Source organism: Camelus dromedarius, chromosome 3 (genome assembly GCF_036321535.1).
Source record: "Camelus dromedarius isolate mCamDro1 chromosome 3, mCamDro1.pat, whole genome shotgun sequence".
In the NCBI taxonomy this organism is placed as follows: domain Eukaryota; kingdom Metazoa; phylum Chordata; class Mammalia; order Artiodactyla; family Camelidae; genus Camelus; species Camelus dromedarius.
Window position 1 is genome coordinate 30,408,894 of NC_087438.1, and position 21,875 is coordinate 30,430,768.

At 36.9% G+C, this 21,875-nt stretch overlaps 1 protein-coding gene across 3 annotated transcripts in view; it reads left to right on the forward strand.

Moving 5' to 3' along the window:
* The window catches only part of NNT (nicotinamide nucleotide transhydrogenase), a 76,190-nt gene extending 60,619 nt beyond the window's left edge, over positions 1–15,571 (forward strand). For all 3 annotated transcript variants that reach the window (XM_011000969.3, XM_031444732.2, XM_011000965.3), the window contains exons 20-22: positions 11,314–11,432; positions 12,685–12,800; positions 14,337–15,571. In XM_011000969.3, the coding sequence (XP_010999271.1) occupies positions 11,314–11,432; positions 12,685–12,800; positions 14,337–14,486 (385 nt within the window). In that variant the 3' untranslated portion in view covers positions 14,487–15,571. The remainder of the gene's footprint in view (positions 1–11,313; positions 11,433–12,684; positions 12,801–14,336) is intronic.
* Positions 15,572–21,875: the final 6,304 nt, after the last annotated feature.

Consider the following 21,875-nt stretch of genomic DNA (forward strand, 5'->3'; position numbering starts at 1 on the left):
AGTGAAACTTTTGGTAGAAGAGAGGAAAACCAAAGAAAGCATGTGCATTCCCTCACATCTTTAGTCAACCTGTTGTGTAGAATTGCCACAATCCCTCTGATCAAAGGTGTCTGTTGTGCTCCAGGAAAGAGGCTGTCTTCCTCCTGGATTATGACTGTTGACTAGACTACCTTTGACTTCATGTTGTCCACAGCACATGGTAGAAATTGGTGTGGTAGAAAGAACAGAAGGCTGTGTTAAAAGTCTGTGATTTAGGTGCTTTGCAAGGGGAGGTAATTAGGTTTTACTTACTTATTTATTTTATTGATGGAGGTACTGGGGACTGAACCCAGGACCTTGTGCATGCTAGGCATATGCTCTACCACTGAGCTATACCCTCCCCTTCCCCTTAGGTGCTTTGTAAAGGCTCTGCCAGCCATACCATTCTAGGGCTCATTCTTTGGAAATTATTGTCCCCATGGTTCAAGGGGAAACTCTCACTGTTGTTGGAAACCAGTGCCTCTGACCATCAGGGTGGTTTTTGGCTTCTAGTTCTAGTATTAGTTATAATAAACTCTTGAGCTGACTTTTGTCAATGAGGTTCATGTAAACATGGCAGAGTACAAGTAAATAGAAGCCTTCTTCTCATTTCATGTTCAAATTCTTCAGTATCTTGCTAATAATTTCCATTTTTATGGTGCTCACTAGCCATTGCGTTCCAAGAATCATTCAATAGCATCATTAAAATTATTCAGACAGAAAGATGAAATAGTGTATATATTATTTTTACTAAATCTCTGCAATATGCTAGCATATAATATTCTAGAACATTAGTGGCAAATAGAATTTTCGTTTTTCCTCTAATGTCATTTTTCATAGTCTTGTCGGCTATTTTGAAACAAAAACCCTGTCAGTAGTCATACCATTTCTGTTCTGGGCTTAGCTGGATTTGGTTCAGTGGTGGAAGAGCCAGATTTGGGCACAATCTGGAATAATTTCTCAGGGTAGAAAAGCCTGTGTTGGGACAGGGCTCTGCAGAGGGCTGCATCGATGTTTTCACTAGATCATCTGACCTGATCCTGTTTGGATGACTTCTCATCTTTTGGGTGGCCTAAGTGTCACAGGCCACGTGTACAGACGGAAAATGTGACCGTAGCCTTCTGTCACACATGTCCTCACTCACAGTCATAGAACAGGTTCTATTCTGTATTAGAAGCACTGCCCCTAAGACATTTTTATAAGCTCTTCAACATTTATAATTTTTTCCTGAAGAAAGGCCGTGGATGAACACCAGATTTCAGATGAGAGTTCAGCCCTTAATTGTCTTCCAAAAAAAGAAAGGTACACAATGTTCTCTAATTCTGGCTGTTGGAAAGTTCTAGGAAATTAAAAATTTTTTTTTTCATTCGGAATTGTAAGAGTGTCATCTCAACCACTGCTTCTAAGGAGGACGATCACAATCTCAGAAAGCTGGGTGTCTACCCTTCTGCCTAGGAAGCCTTGCCAACAAGCTGATTCCACAGCCTTTCTCGTTAATCAGTTTTTGTGGACTACAGCTGCTTCATCAGGAAGATTTTTTTTTCCCATTTGTAAGTTACCATGTTTCTCTTCAGATGGATAGGCTGACCCCACCTGGCTGGTCCCAGCCTTTTCAGCAGCAAGGATAATTTGTGTGACATTTACCCTGCTTCATATTTTGTAAGGTTTTACTCTAATTTACTACAATTATTTCTTTAAAAATAACTTTTCCTTGTGGTTTTAGTAAGTGACCTATAGCTGTCAATCAGAAGTTCTGATCAGAATGTGATGAACCAAAGATACCTCTTTTCCAATCCTTTCATATCTTTCACAGGTGAAATGCAAATTTAATTAAGAAAATATTGAGTATATAACACATCTTTTAATTACCTCCATGAACCCTCCTCAGAATGCAGCACTGCCACATGCAAACATTGAATACGAAGGTCCTTCAAGATGTAGCCCATACCAGGGACTCTGTTACATCTGCAGTGAAATTCCCAGCCTGTTTTGTGACAGAATAGAGTGTACAAATAACTGGTGTTATTCTAAAAAAGGAGTCCTGCTTTAGGAAGCAGTTTGATTGGAGAATCTTATTTTAACTCTTAAGGTTTTATTGATTTATAAATATTTATGATTAAAAACAAGAAGAATATGTAGGCTTTTAACAATGAACTCTTTTTATTTTCCCTTTGTTACATCTTTTTCTTTGTTAATTTGTCAACCACCTAAGAGCTTAGAATAACATGTTTAGTAGAATTGTGTGATGATGGTATTGAGAAGGCAAAATTCTAAAATGCTGTCATTGTTCTGTATACAGTTTGATTTGAAAATATAAAACAGTGAAAGAAAGGAAATTAACCCTTTGAACATCTTGAGTATGAAAGTAGATTTTGCACAGTGACACACAAAACGTATAACCAAATAGTTGAAGGTTGTAAAGAGACCTAAAAAAGAAATGTGGAGATCCTTTCCTCTGTTTATAATAGCAGGAGGCTGCAAAATGGAGAAAACACACTGGTATTTTAGCACAGGGCCCAGTAGTCCCTGTAGTTTCTTTCTTTTACTGTTGACTTGGGATACTTGGCTCTTCATGTTTTACTGCTAAACTAAATCTGGGTATTTCCATTATGCAAGAAGGGAAATGTAGTTTATCTGAACAGTTGTGGTGGGATCCATGTGGTGAATGTTTTATACTCTTTAAAAGTCCTACATGTCCAAGAACAACTGGGGTGAAGCAGCCTAGCCGGGACATCGTGTCTGCATGGCCCACGGTCATGGGAATTCACGTCGTTGTGTCCCCTTTAGAACATGTGACACCTGGAATCTAATTGGAGGTTGTGAAAAAGTTTAAGAATGGGATTTATGCCATCATGAACTATAGAAGAGGCTGGCTTAAAAAATACGATGTTTTTTGAATTGCTCCTTTACCAAACTGTACCTATTTCACGTGGTGTTTATGAGTAGCTCTTCTATACATTTTTATTTGTTTTTATTCTTTCTTGGATAATTTAAAAGTCTCTGAAGATTGGGTTGTTTCATTGGAGTATATTGTTCCACCTTTTTTGAACTGTGCCTGGGTCTATTTTTAATTGGCTGCTGAGGCTTTAGCTTTTATTATATACTGTCCCACGAAAGACTTTATTGCTTTCATGTTTGAGAGAAGAAAAATAGCGAAAAGTGGTTAAATTTTTCTTGCTTCAAACTATAACATGTATGTGCAGTCGAACTGTAACAATTCTACTTAGTAAAAAAGAAAGAGGAAAAAAAAAGAAACTAAGAATGAAAAAAAAATTTTTTTCTTGCTTCAAGATAATTGAAGAGATTACCCTGACTTGTTGATGACATTTGTTGCATCTGTCAGTCAAGGAAACATTAATTTTTGGCCTTAATAGTATCTATAGAAGGGTTAAATGCGGCCTTTTGAAATTTGACACTATTAAAGTAAATGTGAACTTGAATACTAGTTATGACCAAGTTGACCAATGAGTCAGTGTTCACATTTATTGGCTTCAGTCTATAGTGACTATACAGTTTCTCTAGTTTTTTCATGTGGTTTCAAGTACAAAGAATTTCTGGCTTTTATTGGATCATGTTGATATTTACTGGGATTTCAAGGTAAAGATTAGAAAACCAATTCAGAAAATGTTGACATCAAACCAACATTTGTTTTAATGTAAAAGTGTGTGTTTATTTTCATATAAATGACCAATGACTAAATACAGATGAGCATTTATATTATAAAAATGCATTTCAATTGAATATTATAATGGCAGGTTACATTTCTTAAAGGCTTTGTGTGCCAGACGTTGGTCTAAAGTGCTTTGTATAGAAAGCTCTTTACATGAACTCTCTCACTTAAATCTCACAATAATCCTCTGAAGAGGCTTTATTATCAATCCCATGTACACATGAGGAAAGTGAGGGACACTGAAGTAAATTGTCCAAATGTTTTGAGCCCGGGCAGTGGCACTCTAGAGCTTTTACTTGCTACTCTTTCCTACTTCCCTAAATTCTTTCTCTAAACAGAGACATAGAAAGTTTGAGTCAGTGTACTTTACTGGGCACACTATGTTACTTGAAACACTGTCCTTCCCTCCCTCCCTCCCTCCCTCCCTCCCTTTGTTTGAGTTGCTATAATAGAGTGCCAGGTACGGTGGGAACTGATAAATAAGACATGGTTCCTGTTCTCGAGTTGCTCCCAGTTTGGAGAGCACAGTTACCAACCAGTTGTTATGAAGCAGAGCATCGTAAGGATGAGGTGCAGAAAGAGTTACAGGAGTTTGGGAGATCCTTCTGTGACCTCATTTGAGTAGTTATTCTCTGACCGTGGAATTATGTTGTGGACTTGGGACAGCTGATCCTGTTTTGTTAGGCATGTATACAATAATTTGCGTGGTTCAGAGGGAAGAACTAAAAGGCTGGTAGGCTTTGCATTTTGGAATTCTGGATATTCTTCATGTGATGATGGAACACTGATGAGCTTTGGCCATCAGTTCCTGGAAACTGCCGGTCATGGGCAACCAATAGCTGATATAATTAACTTTAATCCATGCTTTGAAGATTAGCCAGTTGGCATGGGCCAGGATTGTTATAAATTCACATTGACTCATCAACATGCACATACATATTTCTACAAACTTACTGTGTTCTGTCATTTCTCTCAAAACATTGGCATTCTCTTGAAATAGCCTTGTGTGTGTTTTTCTCCAACTTCCAGAGTCTTGAAGTTTAGTATAATAAATTATTATGCAAACAGATATAAAGTGATCTGTCCTTTGGGATTTTCAGCATAACATGTTGGTTAGCTTTATGATTATTTACCTTTTACAATTAGCTCAACAGAAACATTTCTTTATGCAGTCTGCAGCTAATCAAAAATTACAGTAATAACAAATACATTTAGAGGTCTTTAATTTCTAATTTGGTCCAAGACACTTCAGTTAAAGCACAAAGATGATGACCAGATGGATTAATTTAAAGATAAGCAAAGGCAGTATTAAAAACAAATAAAAACTTAAAATAAAAAAAATTATTGGAATCAAGGGAGGATACAAAATTGAAGCACAAAAGTAAATCACAAAGTGTATATTGTTTTTTTCAGCTAAAATAGAATCCCTAGTTCATGGAAGTTTAGGACTGGAAAGGGAGTTTGTGGTAGGGTGAATAATGGCCCCAAAGATACCCACCGCCTAACCCCCCAAACCTGTGACTGTGTTACCTTATATGGCAAAAGGCACTTTGTAGATTTAATGAGGATTTGGAGGTGGGGAGATGATTCAGAATTATTTGGGTGGGCCGATGTAATCACTAGGGTCCTTATAAAAGAGGGGAAGGAGGGTCAGAATCAAAGAGATGTGACAATCGAAGCAGAAGTCAGAGTGATGCAGCCTCAAGCCAAGGAATGAGGGCAGCCTCCAGAAGCTGGAAAGGGCAAGGGATGGATTTTCCCTCTTGAGACAGAGCCTCTAAAAGAAATGCAGCCCTGCCAATGCCTTGATTTTAGCACAGGGAAACTGATTTTGGATGTCTGACCTCTGCAACTGTAAGAAAATCAATTTGTGTTGTTTTAAGCTACTGAATTTGTGGTAGTTTGTTATGTCAGCAATAGGAAGCTAACACAGACCTTAAATCCCGTGTAGCACAGTGACTCAGTTTTTCTGAAGTCTCACCAGTCAGTTTTTGGGAAGAGAAAGGGACCTGGGGGAAGCAGGAAACATTGTTTGTGCTCAGAAGGATTGGGAGAATAGGAGGAATTTTTGGTATCCAAGATTTACTATGAACATCTCAAAAAAACACAAATTCATTGCAATGAGTAGTATAGGACTGAAGCAGGGCAATGTCTTGCAGTTATTCTGGGCTCTCTTCCTAGTGGTTTTGATCCTTCCCCCTCCTCCCATAAATGAAGGGCTGTCTCAGCCACCATAACTGCCTTGATTATGTCCACTTCCAGCCAACCATCCTTTGCATTTATTTGTGAAATGCCCTTGAATCCATTTTGTGCTGAGCTGGTGGTGCATCAGCTCCGATGAATGAACCCTTACCCTCCCTGATCCACAGCAGAGAAGGCAGAAACTTTCCCTAACTAGGGCATTTGTTCTAAATTGTTGACAATTTTTTTTTTTTTGCATTTGAAGACAATTTTCTGTTTAATGAAAATGAGGAATATTTTGTCAACTTCCATTTTATTTGGTCTGCTTGAAATCGCATTTTGCCTTTTTTCTAGCCAGTTGATCTTTTTTCACTTAGAGTGTGTTATTTTCTAAGTCGTTAGGTATTTTGTGTTTCTGTTGAACCGTATCCAAGTGCTCTCTGATCTTTTAAGCTGCAACTCCCTGAACTGAATCTGGTTATTTAGTTTTATCATTGGATCTAGTCAGTGGTAGAAGTTCAAGTACCTTTTTGTGAATGTGGGAAAACATCCCTGTGTTAAGTTGGAATGTTGACTTGAAATGGACACACTTGAAATACAAATTGGCATTCACTTTAAATGAAAATCACCTGATTAATAATGCAATTTGACATGTTAGCTCTATTACTCAGAACCTCTGAAAAATGAAATGATATTTTCAAACTAAAATTTTTTATTTCAAGATGTGTTCTTTTGAAAATTATTTTGTTCTGTCATTATTCAGAAATAATGACACATCAGGATCCCCAGATTTTATTGTAGAATCTCTGCTTTTGTTGGGGCACAGTCTTTGTGCCTTTAGTTTCCCCATGTGCTATTTAGAAGAACAGCAGGTTAAAAATATCATCAGTACCCATGTATGCCAAACTGTGCATTAAAATACATAATAAATTACGGTTTCAATTTAAGTGCTTGACTAAGATTTGGTTTGTTAATGTTGGTAATCTAAGAAACTGTTAGCTGGGGAGAAAAAGAAATATGAGCTCTGCCCACTTAACCAAATGTCCACGAGCAAAGTATATAGATGTCCTGTTTCCAACAACTACTTATTATTGATCGATTTCAATAAAGTAGCTCTCAGAGAAAGCACGGGAAGTCTTTACAATTTTTTTTTTCTTTCTCTGTTGGGCTCTCGTTAAGACCTTGCAAAATCCTGCTCCTCATCAAGCTTTACTCCCTAGATTGAACATGTGCTGATGATTTTTATCTGAACCAGTCTTTGTTATGATGGTTGCAAAATGGTGGTTTTATAACCCCACCCCACTTATCAGTTCATGGTCTTTGACTGTAGGGGAGAGTGTTCCCTTCCCAACCCCTCCCCCACCTTCCCTCCTTTCCTTATTGACTTATGAATCTTTTATCAGTCTTGACCTATGAATTCCCATTTTTCCCAGTGGGTTATAATCCATTGCTATCCTTATTTATTTTGATGTTCAAATTACTTTCTTATTTTTAAATCCTTTAGTGTCATGTGTGCCTTTAAAGACACATGTCCACGTCACTCTCGTATGTGCATTTATTTTGCTTTGTGCTGTCTTCTTTTTCACCTTTCGCAAGAATTACACAAATTCAGTCTTTCTTCTTTTTTGAAATTTAGTTTCTTACATAAAAGTGAGCTTTACCTTCTTAGTCTGTTTTCCTCTTTTTCTTACTGCTTCTGTTATTACCCATGAACCTTAAGGGATCTGTCATTCCTCCCCACCATCGAAGGAAAATGTGAAAATCCTGAACTGAAGACTGTGATGCTTGTTCACAAAATCAAGCACCTCTGAGCCTTTATTCATCATATCTTTTCTTTTTCTACATTCAGGCTATCTGCAGGCTTAGGAGTATATTTTGGTTATTTCAGTATAATGCATTTTCTTTCTACTTTTTATATTCATTCTTAAAAGCCTATATTATTGTGAAAACATTAAAATGCCATTTATATTCAGATTTAAGGTTTAGTAATAATAACTCCTATTTAATGAGCATATATTTTGGTGTCTAGAGAAATTTTTTTTCAAGTGTTTTATCTTATGGCTATTGTAAAAATATTAACATTTTAAAGTAGACTTCTTAACCAGAGCCTGTAACATTTTGGAAGTGCTTTCTCTGATGTTGTTTGAAAATAGCTGTAGTAGTGCTAAATATAGCTTGTGTTACTACATGAAGAGTGCGAACATGAATTGTCAGTATTTTGCCTCATTTCTTTTGTTTTTAGGAGTGATTGAAAACTCTGGTTTAGTACAGGTAACATTAGGAAAGCAATGTTTAGCAAGAAAAGAAGAACAATCTTGTTTCCTGAGAACGTTAAAAAATTTTTATTCAAATGTTGAAGTGTTATATTCCCAAAAATGATAGGAGAATTTGTGATTGAAGAATTTAAACCTTATGAGATGGTGAGATTAGGTGACAACAGTCTGGAGCAAACTAATGACTGACCTTAATTTTATTCTTATGAAAATAAAACTATCGATAGCCCACTGAGGAAAGAAATGATGAATTTATTTTAAAACAATCTTAGAAAAGAAAAGACACAAATGAAGTTATTTACAAAATAGAAACAGAGTCACAGACATAGAAAATAAACTTACGGTTACCAGGTGGGGAAGGGGGTGGGAAGGGATAAATTGGGAGTTTGAGATTTGCAGATACTAACTACTATATATAAAATAGACAAACAACGAGTTTATACTGTATAGCACAGGAAACGAGATTCAGTATCTTATAGTAACCTATATGAAAAAGAATATGAAAAGGAATATACATATGTGTACGTATGACTGAAGTATTGTGCTGTACACCAGAAATTAACACAACATTGTAAACTGACTATACTCCAATAGAAAAAAAAAGAATATTAGATTATTAATAGTTCATTCTACTTCCTACCCCTAGTAATTTTTCAGAACCTACTTCCCCAGCATTTAAGAGGTGCTGGTAAATGTTTTGCATTGTTGCAGGTACTTTGCATACTTTTTTTCCATGCAAATATTTAATTAAATTAAAAAAAAGTTATAGCTTGTAGCATTGTTTGAAACTTTCTGAGTTCTCAGTTTTTCTCAAAGAACACTGTAAATTGGATTCTTAGAACTCTTTATTTCACCCATCAAGCAGAGATAAATAGGTATTTCTCAAACCTCTTCTACAGAGTTTTATATGGCCCTTGGCATGATGTGGGCTTGTAATAATAGCTGGTTACTATTCTATGGGAAAAGAGAGAGTTGTTAAGTAACGTACCGAACATCACACAACTAGTTAACTTGAGCTGTTAACAGAACAAAAATACCTCTTAAATTGCTTGACTATTCTGCCTATATTGTATAGTAGTGAAAAATTCACACTTCTGAGGCAGGAAGACCTGAGTTTGAATCACAAGTTAGCTATTTACTAAAAAAGTTGAGCAAATTGCATAGGACATCTCAGAGTCAGTATTACCCCTGATGCCAAAATATATGCCATCAGCCCCTTACATACGTTCTTGCTTTCTTCATTTTTTTAAGATACAGGAATATAGCTCTAAAGGCCAGTTTATTTAACTCAGTACTGAATTTGAATCAGCTGCTCTAAATTCTAATGCTTGACAGAGATTTTTAAAGATGATTAGGGATAGAATGAAGTAATATATAAGAAATTTGTAAATTATATCACAGTATAAAAGCATGAAATAGTAATTTATTTTAAATGAAGTTAGTTTTTTTCCACCATAAAATTTTCAGTCTCAGAAAACTTGGACCATTTTAAAAAAGAGGAGAAATAAAATGATTATCTGTTGTACAACCGCCTAGAGATAATTGTTTTGCTTCCTTTTAGCCCTGAGTTTGTTTTTTTAAACATAAGTTGGTTATTTAAGGACATTCAGGGGTCCCAGAAGGAAGATTCCATAAAAGGGAATTTGATAAAAGAGAAAATAGGTCGTCACTTGATGTCTTTTTTCCCAGTTACGAGCTCCTCAATAATTCAGATACTTCATTATCAGTTTTAAAGATGTAGAAAAGCGTCTATCAGTTATTTGACCAACGTAAAAGGCCATTTTATAGCTCTTTTCAGGTCGGTCTGCTTTTTGGGCGGGGTCCTCTGTTCCTAACAGGGCCTGTGTTGAGGGTGGGCAGCCAGGCTTGGCAGCAGTTTCTGGGAAGAGTACCAGGGCATCTTAAATGACCACAAGTGTTGTATGAGGCTGTAAATGCTAGTGCAGACTTAGGCTTCATCAGTGAAGGGTCTGAGGACGTGACTTTATTGCGGTGACTGTGCGACTAGAGCACATCCAGCATGTTGTGTTCACCTCGGGGTCCTCAAGTCTGAGCTGGACATCGACAAGGTAGGAACTGGTGACTAGGACAGCAGTGAGTCCAGAAGTCCTGTCAGTCATTGAACAGTTGAAAGAATCAAAGATGTTTTGCATAGTAGGTAAGCTCAAAGGAATCCACAAATGGAAGAGGGAGTAGATAGACTCTCAAAGTACAGACCTAGGGAAGCAGTGAGATGGAGGCTCTCTTTGATTTGATATAATAAGCATGAGTGTGTGTGTGTGTGTGTGTGTGTGTGATATAAAATTATTGGGATTTTCTAGTAACAGAATGGACCTTAGGTTGGAGTTAGTTTCTGGTCACCGAAGGTGTTTAAGCTGAGGTTGGATGAATCCCTGCCAGGAGGCACTATAAAATGCATTCCCTCACTGTATCCGTTCATTTATTCACTCACTCACTTTTTTCCCCCGCTTTCCAATGTGCCAGGGACTGTGCCCAGTGCTGAGGAGACAAAGATCAATCCTGTGGGCAAGAGGTTGATTAAATGACTTCATAGACCCCCCCCCCTTATGGCTGTGGTTGAAAGAAACTGCTTGATGCTTTAGTTTCTTTTGCCTCAATAAAAGAGCGGAGCTCTGATTTGTGTATTACTCTGCCTTTTAAACACCCCAGCGTGTTACTATCACATTTCATCTGTGATGTGGAGTAATGCTACATGTTACTCGCTGAACATAGGCCTTTAACTCATGTGCATGACAGTGTTTTTCATGGCAAACGTTTAATTCCCGGCTGACTTCAGAAAGATTCAGAAATTATCAGAAAGTATCATGAGAGAACACAGTGCTTATTAAATGTAAGGTGATATTACTTATTAACGTTGTTGGGAGTTCATTGTACATAAAACATATATGGAAGAGTCAGGTTCTAAAGTTACATTTATTTTTTTTGAGAGAGCTTACAGTTTGTATATACTGGGATCCTGAATCTCTAACCTTAGTGTCTGTAGATGGACCACGTATCTAGATTGATTCTATTCCTGCCTGTAGAAATCAGATAGTACCAGGAGAAGCAGAGGTGCCAAGAACAAAGTGTGCAGATCTGGAGGTGATATTGGGATCTCTGTATATTTTGGTCCATCAAGTAAGGCCAGCTGTTCATTTGTTTCATGTCCAGGTTTGGAATTCACCCAGTTGCAGGCCGGATGCCTGGTCAGCTTAATGTGCTGCTGGCTGAGGCTGGGGTGCCATATGATATTGTGTTGGAAATGGACGAGATCAACCATGATTTCCCAGGTAAGTGATGGGGGTAATGGTAAAGTTTAAGTGTTTTTAGTATGAATTGAGCAATGCCAGTCTTGGGACATAGACTGTGGGATTACTGAAGACCTGCTAGTCAGATGAAGAGTCACCTGCTCCTGGTTAAGCATGCAGCTGAAAGTAAATAAATGAAAGCCAATACTAAAAATGATGCTACGGCTTTGTAAGCAGCATGGGTGATTTTTTTTCCTGTGGGAAGGGCTGAAGGATGGTACAAGTCTTGGAAGGCAGTGCAATGGTGTGTATTGCAGAGGGACCGGGTACAGATTTGGCTCTGGAATCAGGTCCTGATTCTCATTTGCTTGTGGCCTTGAAGTAGGTACTCAACCTCGGGTTCCTCTTTTACGAAATTGCTTCTGTTGATGATTTAGTGTCTAATTCTTGCCAGTGGCTGAGATTTTACTGGTTTTTTCAATTGCAGCAATTTGAGATCAGTAAGTAGTTTTCTGTTTTCTTTAAAGTACTTGGACTTCACTAGGTAAGGTGCTGTACTTAATGGCTTTTACTGGGTAGATGTTGGATGCTAATGACATTTGGCCCAAGATCATATTTGTCAAAATTAAACCAGTTCCTTCTGGCAAGTGTCCACTGTAAACTTAAAAAAAATACTGTTTATTAGAGAAAAACAGTGAAATTGTGTGTATGTCTAGATTCACAAGGCATTTTTTGGGCAAATTTCTAAGGTACTTTATATTCTGGTCCTTAAAGAGGGGATTTAGGCCATTTTAATTTTATGCCCCCTTTCAGATTTCACTGTTGCTAAATTGTGTGTGAAACCTGCCAGTTGCAGGAATTATGAACACAATTTTAATGCAGTACAGGTTCTTAGACCGTTTTCTTTTAGACATCAAATTGCTTGTTAAGTGGTCATTTTAAAAGTCGAAAATGGAATGCAAATCTTTAAAATAATGTTACTGGCAGATCATTTTGGGGTAATAAAAGAGCTATAAAGTCAGATTAGGTAGATCCATTGGGGGAGGGAAAGCATAATAATGCAAAGCTCCAGTCGGGATGCTCAGGTTCAGATGCAGGACCTACTGCCTTTAGGCTGTGACGCTGGCTAAGGACCTCTCTGATATTCTTTGTCCAGTGCCTAGCACAAGTGTGCATCCTGTAAATGTTAGCTTGTTATTGTTGTTATAAAGTCAGATCACTATAATTTGTCTGAAGGGAAAGTGACCTCTTCGCGCTTTATATTTTCTTTTTTTTCTGTTTTATTGTCATGTAGACACTGATTTGGTCCTTGTAATTGGAGCTAATGACACTGTTAATTCAGCGGCTCAAGAAGACCCCAACTCTATTATTGCAGGCATGCCAGTCCTTGAGGTCTGGAAATCAAAGCAGGTAACGTTTCAGACTTGTGTTTCATTCTGATCATCAAAGGTCTCTTAAAATACACACACAGAACTTCCCTTGCCACTTGATGAGAAATGGCAATGCCTTTCAGGAGGCCCAGGAGCTAGAGTAGATTTAGGGTCCAGCTCTCTCTGTCCAGCCTCTGTCTGTTCTGTGGTCACTAGAGAACGTGATTGAATGCCCTGATCATGACTGGAATTAGATGAGATTACGTGGTGGATGGATTAACAAAATCTGTAACCGCAGCTGAAAAAGGAGCTGTGAGCTTTTAGAATGAGTCTGGCTGAATTCCAGGCCGAGCCCAGTGAAGCAGATGGCTTCCCTCTGGGACACTGAGTCAGTATCATCACCTCCGCTTATGAAGACGAGCACATTTTTTTCATTTACTTTTTTTGAGAGGGAATTTGTATGTTGTTATGGAGTGTCTAGAAGAAAGGTGATTTAGAAATCCAAACAATAACATGGCATAAGGAAGCCAGCCCTGAAACTTTACTTCTGAAAAAGCCAATTGCTACACTGTGGAGAACTCAAAGGTGTGTAAATTTTCCCCTGACCCAACTGTGGGCACGTCCCTTTACCACTCTCGCGGCATATCTGCATTTTAAGAATCACTATAATGTAATGTATTTTTCCCTTTAATTTTGTTTCTCTTCATTATAAATACATGAGTTTGAAACTTAGTGTTTGTTGTGAGTAGATATGACATGCACTTGTTCATGTGTGTATGGAAAATTATTGCTTCAATGGGGTCACTATTTGAGAGTCTGCAGAGCGCATTACTGTATTAATGTGATATGGAGCATGAATAAATTCACACCACTTCCATTTTTGGATAGACTACATGTCCTCGAAGACCACAGAAAGGATTTTTATTTTATGAAGAACTGACCTGATGTTCAATAGGACAGCAACATCCATAGTCTGTGTAATTGTAAATGTCTATAATACATCAGTATTAGAGATGGACTTCATTTTGCTTTGTGGGAGCATTCAGTTAGCTCTGTCCTTGGGACATGCTAGATTGCTCCTTGGGCTTTTGTGTTATATTCTTTTTGTTTGCTGTCCTTTACTTTAAAGCAATGGAGTAGGAATCATACCATTTTCCCACTCTACTACATTTATCTTGGGATTTGTACTGGAAGCTCATGCATGAAGTATGTTCTCCTTAGCCCATTCAGAGAAGGATGCTTATTTTTCTGACTAGAAAATGTTATATACATAGTCCTTACAGAGAGACGCACTGAGAAGAAAATCACTTCACTTATCACTCAGATAAACTATTGTTAACATGACCTTTTCTCTAATGGATATCAGAGTATGGGCACATTTAAAGAATTAAAGTTAATGCAAGGTAAACATGCATTTAAAAGTACTCCTTGTGTATTTTAGAAGTCTTTGTAGTAAAGAATTAGTAGTGGTACATGCTTTGTTCAGAGTCAGGGCACGGCAGGCAATATTTGTGTGCCCAACACATCCTGGCTGAGTCTGTTAAATACACTCTCTCACTTAATCTTTGGTTCTTAGGTCATCGTCATGAAGAGGACCTTGGGCGTTGGCTATGCCGCAGTGGACAATCCAATCTTCTACAAACCTAACACAGCCATGCTTCTAGGCGATGCCAAGAAGACATGTGATGCACTGCAGGCGAAAGTGAGAGAATCCTTCCAGAAGTAAAATTTAAAGCTCAAGCTGTTGTCTGACAAGGCCCCCTCTTCACATGTAGGAACAGGCAGATAAATTATCAATATATACAGCTGATACACATCTGTAGCAAAGCTCTTGGAAGAAAAGGAAGGTTCTGAAGAAAGCAAAGCAAATGTAGGGAAATTTTTCAAGAACAGCGATCCCTCGATTTTAAAAAAAGATTGACAATTCTGAATGTCTTTCTGTGCATATTTTTTTTTTTGTTTTATGAATTCCAAAATATTTTCCAAAAGGAGAAAGAACAGTCTCATTTTGAATGTAATCCATTTGGGTATTTTCATTCTTCCTCAATAGTCAGCAATGTTTGAAGACATTAAGTCTTTAGGATTTTAGGACTTACATTATACATGGATCTGAAAAATCTGACACAGTGTAAACATTACAGCCACCTGCATTTATCTTTTTTCAACAAATATGACTAATTTGAAGCTTTTATCAACTCCTGAGCTCTTCATCTTACCACTGAACCATAATCTGAATTTACCATACCAGATTGGTTTCAATTTTTCAAACTGTACTTTTGATTCTAGATTTCAGGGATGTATTTTCCCACTTCTATTTTGATACATAAAAGGACTAGATAGTCTTTCAGAGATGCTGGAAAGAAATCATTTGCTTTGTATGTTTCATTAGAACACCAGTGAAACATATAATTTGAAATCAGTATTAGCTGTATTTTTAAAACCCCATTTCCAATTAGAGATCTCTTTAATTTCAATTTATAATGTATAGTACTGTATTAAGTGCACTTGAATGGAATTCAACTATTTGACTAATAAAATAAGTTCACCATGTTTGCATTGTGATATAGCAATTGTCTCTGGTGACAAAAGGCTAAAATTGAATAATTCTGCCTGTTAATAACATCTGAAGAAGACCTGCTACTATGGAATAGATAAAATTAATGTCTTAACTGTTTGCAAGAATAGTTTTTCCCCAAGAGTGTGTTTTGAGGTGTTATGTACTTGATGACATTTGAGAGAAATGATGGCGCTTTTTAAAGCTACCTCTTTGTTTATATAAGCACCAGTAAAGATGATGTCTTTTTGCAGTAATAGTGTAGATTGTCTTTGTAACTTTGCTGCTGTGCCGAAAGCTCTATACTAAGGTTGAATGTATGATGAATACTTGGACTATTTCTCTACGTAATGAATTTGGAAGTAAGTGTCTTAAAACAATTAACACGTAAAAACTCTCTCTAAACCAGAAAAAAAAAAACTGGCGCAAAATTTCTTTACTGTAGTGCTCATGTTTACTGAGTTTACAGCTTATAGTATTTGCTGGTTTGATCAATCTCTGCTTTGCTGTGCCTGAGATTAAGATCTGTGTGTGCGTGTGCAAGTGATTTAAATCAGGAAAGATCCCTTTTTAATTTTTCAGTGGTAAATGCAACTTGTTAATGGATCTCAGGTCATTCATAACCTTAAGACTGAATTATATCATGAAAGTTCTCTTCGAAGAAAGTAAATTGTGTCTTGATTCATGCCCCTTTCCTTTCCCAAAGTAGTAGTAGGTGTATCTGGAAAGCAGCAACTTGAATTTTTTTGGAGATAATTCCTGCATTTAATTTAAACTCAAGTAATTATACTTGGATTTATTAATTTATTTTCACCATTTATAGTAATTTTTTTTATATTTTTAGAATTTAGGATCATCTCATTTCTTTGATACTCACTAATTCTTTGTCATTCAGTTGTGCTAACTGAATTGAAAATTCTTGTTCCAGTTGGTTTTATTTTACTTTATTGGTTAGGATGTTTAAGGGATTTTTGGATATATAATTTCATAATACTCCAAAAGTTTGGTAGTTTTGGATTATTAACTATGGTAGGGTCTAAAATTAAGAAAAATAACTTTCATGCATCCTATTTTTATTATTCCTCCTTTTCTGTATGTCATTCAACTGGTAAATATAATTTATTTTTATTTTGTATTATTTGCTATATCTTCTTGATATTCAACTAGAAATAATTTTTTAAAAAGTCCATTGAGCCCTACGGTCTGTTACCAAAAAAAAAAGAAAGAAAGAAAGAAGGAAAGAAAAAAGAATTAGGGAATGAAGTAATAATGTTGATTTGTCTTTTAGGACTTATTAACCATCCTTTATTTTCTCATGTTTGTCTTAAATTGGGAGTTTGTCTTCAAGCTACTCATCTAAGTAAAGAATATATGTAAGTAAACATAGAAGTTTTTATACATTCTATCTATCTGAGTAACTTTGGACAGTTTTTTGGTACATAAATCTTTTTATCATTCTATATGCTTTCTAGGGATTGGAATAGAGGGACTAATAGAGAGGACTAGTCTCCATGCAGTAGACTTTCAGTTCTTCCTGGAGTCAGGGAATATCAGTTAAGTATTTGGTAATAAATCTGGAAAGTGGGCCTTGGCCTTTCTGATTCCATTCAAGTCATGACCCTAACTTTTAGGTTTTGCTGTTTAATCATCCAACACAAATATGGGATATATTATGTATCAGTCAACTTTAGGATTTAGTTCAGTTGATCTCATCCCAAAGCCTTATTCTCTGTAATTAATAACTTATAACCCATGTGTTCCTCTGACTTAGAGGCAAATTTTCTAGTCCCCTAAGGCATGAATCTTGCGAGTTAAAGCATTTTAGCACTGGAAAGTTGGACATCTCTTTTGTACAGATAGGGGAGAATAGTTCACATATCTAATTTATAGCTCTTGCCAGTTTTTGAGAATCTTTGCCAACAAATGTTACTGGGGCAAAATGGTTAAAAAAAAACAAAAAAACAAAACCTCAAAACCCCAAACTCTTCACTCCAGTGGCAGCAACTTGCATAAACCAGCTGCTTTTTAGATTCTTAAGGGAAAGAAAAGTTAGGTTAATTAACAAGGAGGAAAGAAACTTTTCTAAGTAAAACTTTTAAAGTGTTGATTCAGTAAAGTAGCAGAAATGGTAACATTTGAATTTCAAAGCACTCAAGATTGCTGTTCGTAAACTCTTATCTCTTAGAAGTTACATATTGGGCTACGGAATTGAACTATTTTCTCCATAATTTAAGTGATTATGGTCATTTAACATGGTGTATACTGTAATTCTGGATGGAAATCTTTGGATGCTGGTAAAATAGAGATATAGATGATGAGACAGTAATTAGAATGACCAATATTTGAAACTGTGACATACAATGATTAAGATGGTGGTGGGAAAAAATAGATCATAGTAGATAATTTATATGGGGGAAGGTTGGAAAAACATATTGGATAAGTAGAGTAAGGTCAGGTTATGATTATGGAAAACTTTAAAAGCTTGAGTCCTAAACAATGGGGAGGTACTACATCTTAAGTCATGTTGATTGTCAAAGCATATGACTACCTTGTTCTATATAAAATATTTGTATTTCACATTCTTGCCAAAGATGACAGCCTTGAACTCTCCTTTTCAGTTCTTCCAAGAGCATATTTGTGAAGAATACTACTAGTGGAAAGATTGCTTAAAGGATCTGGAGTCCAGGGTGCCCCTAGATTTCACTCATAGATCAAACCAGACCTTCCGAGAGCTGGGTCCCCAGGCTGCACTGTCTGGGTGTCTGAGAATAACAAAGAAATGAAGGCGCTGGAATGGGGAGGGTAAAGCTGTCCCCCTCCCCTCAGTGAGTTTAGGGGGAAGTCAGCCTGGCAGCAGCAGAACGGCAGGGAGTAGATGTGGTTGTCACAGACCTGGAGAAGAATCGAGGAGGGGATGTGGATTTGGGATATGCAAGTGACATGCGGGATGATGGTGGCTAGTTCCTTCCCCCAATAATGGAGAGAAGCGAAAAGGTAAGTGAGAACTCAGAGCAGAGTGTCGGGGGTGCTGCCATTTCTTCTGTTGTAAAGATGGAATAGAAAGATCTAGTAAACTTTTTCTCATCCTCCTTCCTGTTGCATTTGGGAAGATGAAAAACAGCAGCAGTGTGATTTGATGAAGGAGACAGGAAAAATCCATGGAACGGATCATTTAGAAATTGAAATGAGGCCATGTCCCACCCCCCACATCCTTCTACTTTGTTTTTGGTTTACAGTAAGAAAAGAAGAACGTGTAAACTTCTGCAGTAAGGTGTAGAACTAGACTTAGCCAGTGAACTTTGATCTAAACCAGTCTTTCTGGAACTGATTTTCCAAAAGCCAGTGAGTTGCTATGAGCCAGCCTTGTTTTTTTTTTTTTTTCCTCCTCTTTCTCCAGTATAGGGAGTGCATTTTCCACCAGAGTACAGTGCAGTGGTTAAAACTAACACAGCAGGGCCTTGTGCTGGTTGATTCTATTCAGACCTTGTGATTCTAGTCCTCTGTTGCACACCCACAGGCTGAGCACTGAAAGGTCACGTCTAAACTTCTCCAGAGAAATGAGAGAAAGTGTGACTAAATAAATAACCCCTTTGTATTACATCAGCAAGGAGATGGTTTCTTCCCCGGAGGGATGAAGCAGAATGTCATGGCTTTATCTTTAGGATGTTTTGTTGCTTCTCTTCACGTTACTGGAACACTATGCTTCAGAAATCACGCCTTCTAGAAAAGGCCTTTTAAAGCTTTCATGGCTCTACTGATTCATGGAAAATTTTGTTCTTGTAAATTATAGCTCTGTGGTTTTGTCCCTTTGGGATATATATGGGCATGGAAGCTTAGGCATACTTCTGGTCCACACCCTTGTGTCTGATTGAGGGTGACTGCTTCATTAGTGTTGGGTATAATTATAGTAACTTGGAAACATGGTCTCATAAAGATTAGAATCATTATTGTAAATGAGACCATCAGAACATTCAAAAACTGTAGCAGAAAATCTTACAGGGATACTGTACATGTAAGAATTTCAGAGGACCTATACTGGCTTTGGTCCTTGCTGCAATACATCTTACCCTAAATGTTGTCACTTTAGCCAGAATATTGTAAGCAGCACCAAAGGTGGGTTTTAGTGATGAACTCAGGTTGGGGAGTTGGATCACTGGCATCACTGTGAAACGTGTTACTGTTTTCTATATAATGAATCACTTCTGGTCATGCTTACATTTCTGGAGTGTATCACCTTTTGGTAAATTAAGCACAAAGCCATTTAAATAAATATATTACCATGCAAGGTGAAGGGAAGGAGGGGAATGTGTTTTTGTGTGTGTTCCACATTGACTTCTATGCAGTATTCAAGACTCATTATCTTGAAGTTTATCTTAGCTTTTTTTTTTTTTTAATTTTAGATAGAAAGACTGCCCCCTTGTTCATTTTAGTAGCTCAGTGAGTGGGTAATAGTAACAGTAGCTGCTAGTTAATGAGTACTCATTTTGTGCTAGACAACATCCTATCAACACCCTGAGGGTTTCCAGTGCTTCCTACAATAGAAAATGGTAGAGTGGGACTTAAACCCAGAGCTGGCTGACAGCAAGATCTGCTAACCACTGTTGATGTTTGTTAAACAAAAATAGCTAAAGGAAAGGATGGGAAAGGGAAGATCCATGTCATTCTAAATTAATTAAATACGTATTTTTAAACCCAGTTAAAGTTTCAGCAAGAAGATGCTAACCACTTACAGGAGGAAACACGGGAAAGTGCCTGCTGTCTTTACATAGCATTACAAAAGTGCTGGTTATCCAGTCATGATTTGTCCTTCCACCCATTCTCTCTTTAAGCAGCTGTTGCCATTTTTGCCTCAGACACAAAAGCCTGAATACTGAGGATGCTTCCTACCTAGGAATAGAATACAGGAGCCTTTGGAGCAGGTGTTCCACCTTTCTGGGTTTTGCTTTCCAGGACCATACCTGCTGCACTTCCTTGCTTGCTTTGACCTCTGATACCTTCGCACCTGACAGCCAGTCAGGCCGGAGCTTTTTGCTGTGAATTTTCATCTCCTGGGCCACAAACTCAAATGTTCCAAAATGTGAATTTATTTTTCTATATGTGAACTTAATTCCTCACATCTCAGTTTTCCTCTGGTGATGGAGCCTTAACTTTAATTCAGAGTGTTTTCTCCTCCTCCTTCCCCTGGGGGCACCTCGTCATTCAAAGGCAAAGTGGAAGGGAGAGCAAGGTGAGTTACATAACCTCAGAGTTTGGGAGGAATGAAGATCCGTCCAGTCTGGCATCCTCTGAGATGTCTATTTTCCTGCCTAGTCTTGGTTACTAATTTCTTTGCATGTTGACACCCTCTACTAAACGAAATAAAAGAAGTTACAAAATTGTTTAAAGCAGTGTGGAACGGGAAGGAAGAAATACACAAAGTGAAGGATATGATAATTTCAACAAATTTTGGCAAATTTCTCCTATTACTATGTATTACTATATACTACTATTTATATTTGGGGTGAAACTTTTAATTAATTTATTATTATTTATTTAACACTTTTTTTCCAGTTTTACTGAGAAATAATCGACATACATCAGTACATAAGTTTAAGCTGTACAGCAAGCACGACAGTTTGATTTACATAAATTGTGAAATGATTACCACAAAAGTTTAGTAAAACATCCATCATCCCATATAGATACAGTAAAAAGAAAACTTTTTCCTTGTGATGAGATCCATTAGGATCTACTCTCTCGGCAACTTTCTTTTAATTAAAAAAATTTAATTTTTTTCACTGAAGTATAGTCAGTTTATAATGTGTCCGTTTCTGGGGTACAGCGTAACAGTCTTCATACATATACTTATATATATTCATTTTCATATTCTTTTTCATTATAAGATATTGAATAAAGTTTCCTGTGCTATACAGGATAAACTTGTTTATCTATTTTATATATAGTTAGTATCTGCAAATTTCGATCTCCCAATTTATCCCTTCCCACCCCATTTCCCTGCTGGTGTAACCAAAAGTTTGTTTTCTATGTCTATGAGTCTGTGGGGTGAAACTTTTTAAAGCCTTTGTATGAGAACAGAATATTAATGTTATTTCCACAAAGAAAGTAGTAGGTGCTCTATTGTTTCCATAATTTGAAGTGGAATTAATCCAAATACTTCCAGCAAGGAAGTTTAAAGAGGGGCCAATTTAATTACTCTCTTGAGACTAACTGAATTTCTTCAGAAATCTGTATTTTTAAAAATTTAGTGAGACTAAGTTGTTTGGGGGAAAGTTTTTTTTTTTCCTCCCTGCCCTACGAGGAATGTAAAGTGCTTGATTATCTAATTTCAATTTATCAACAGTGCTTTTGTATTAAATCTATAGCCAAAAGTTGAAAAGAAACATTCAGTCATAGCTGGAGCACATCTGAAACAAAGCAAGTTCAAAATGCAGCTTTTCTGATAATTATTGTCTTTTTAAGAACACAAGTTAGCATTTCTAGCCCAACTAATTTTTCTTTGTACTGACGAAATATTTTTTAAAAAATAGTGACTTCTGTGGATGTTATTAATTGTAACTTTCA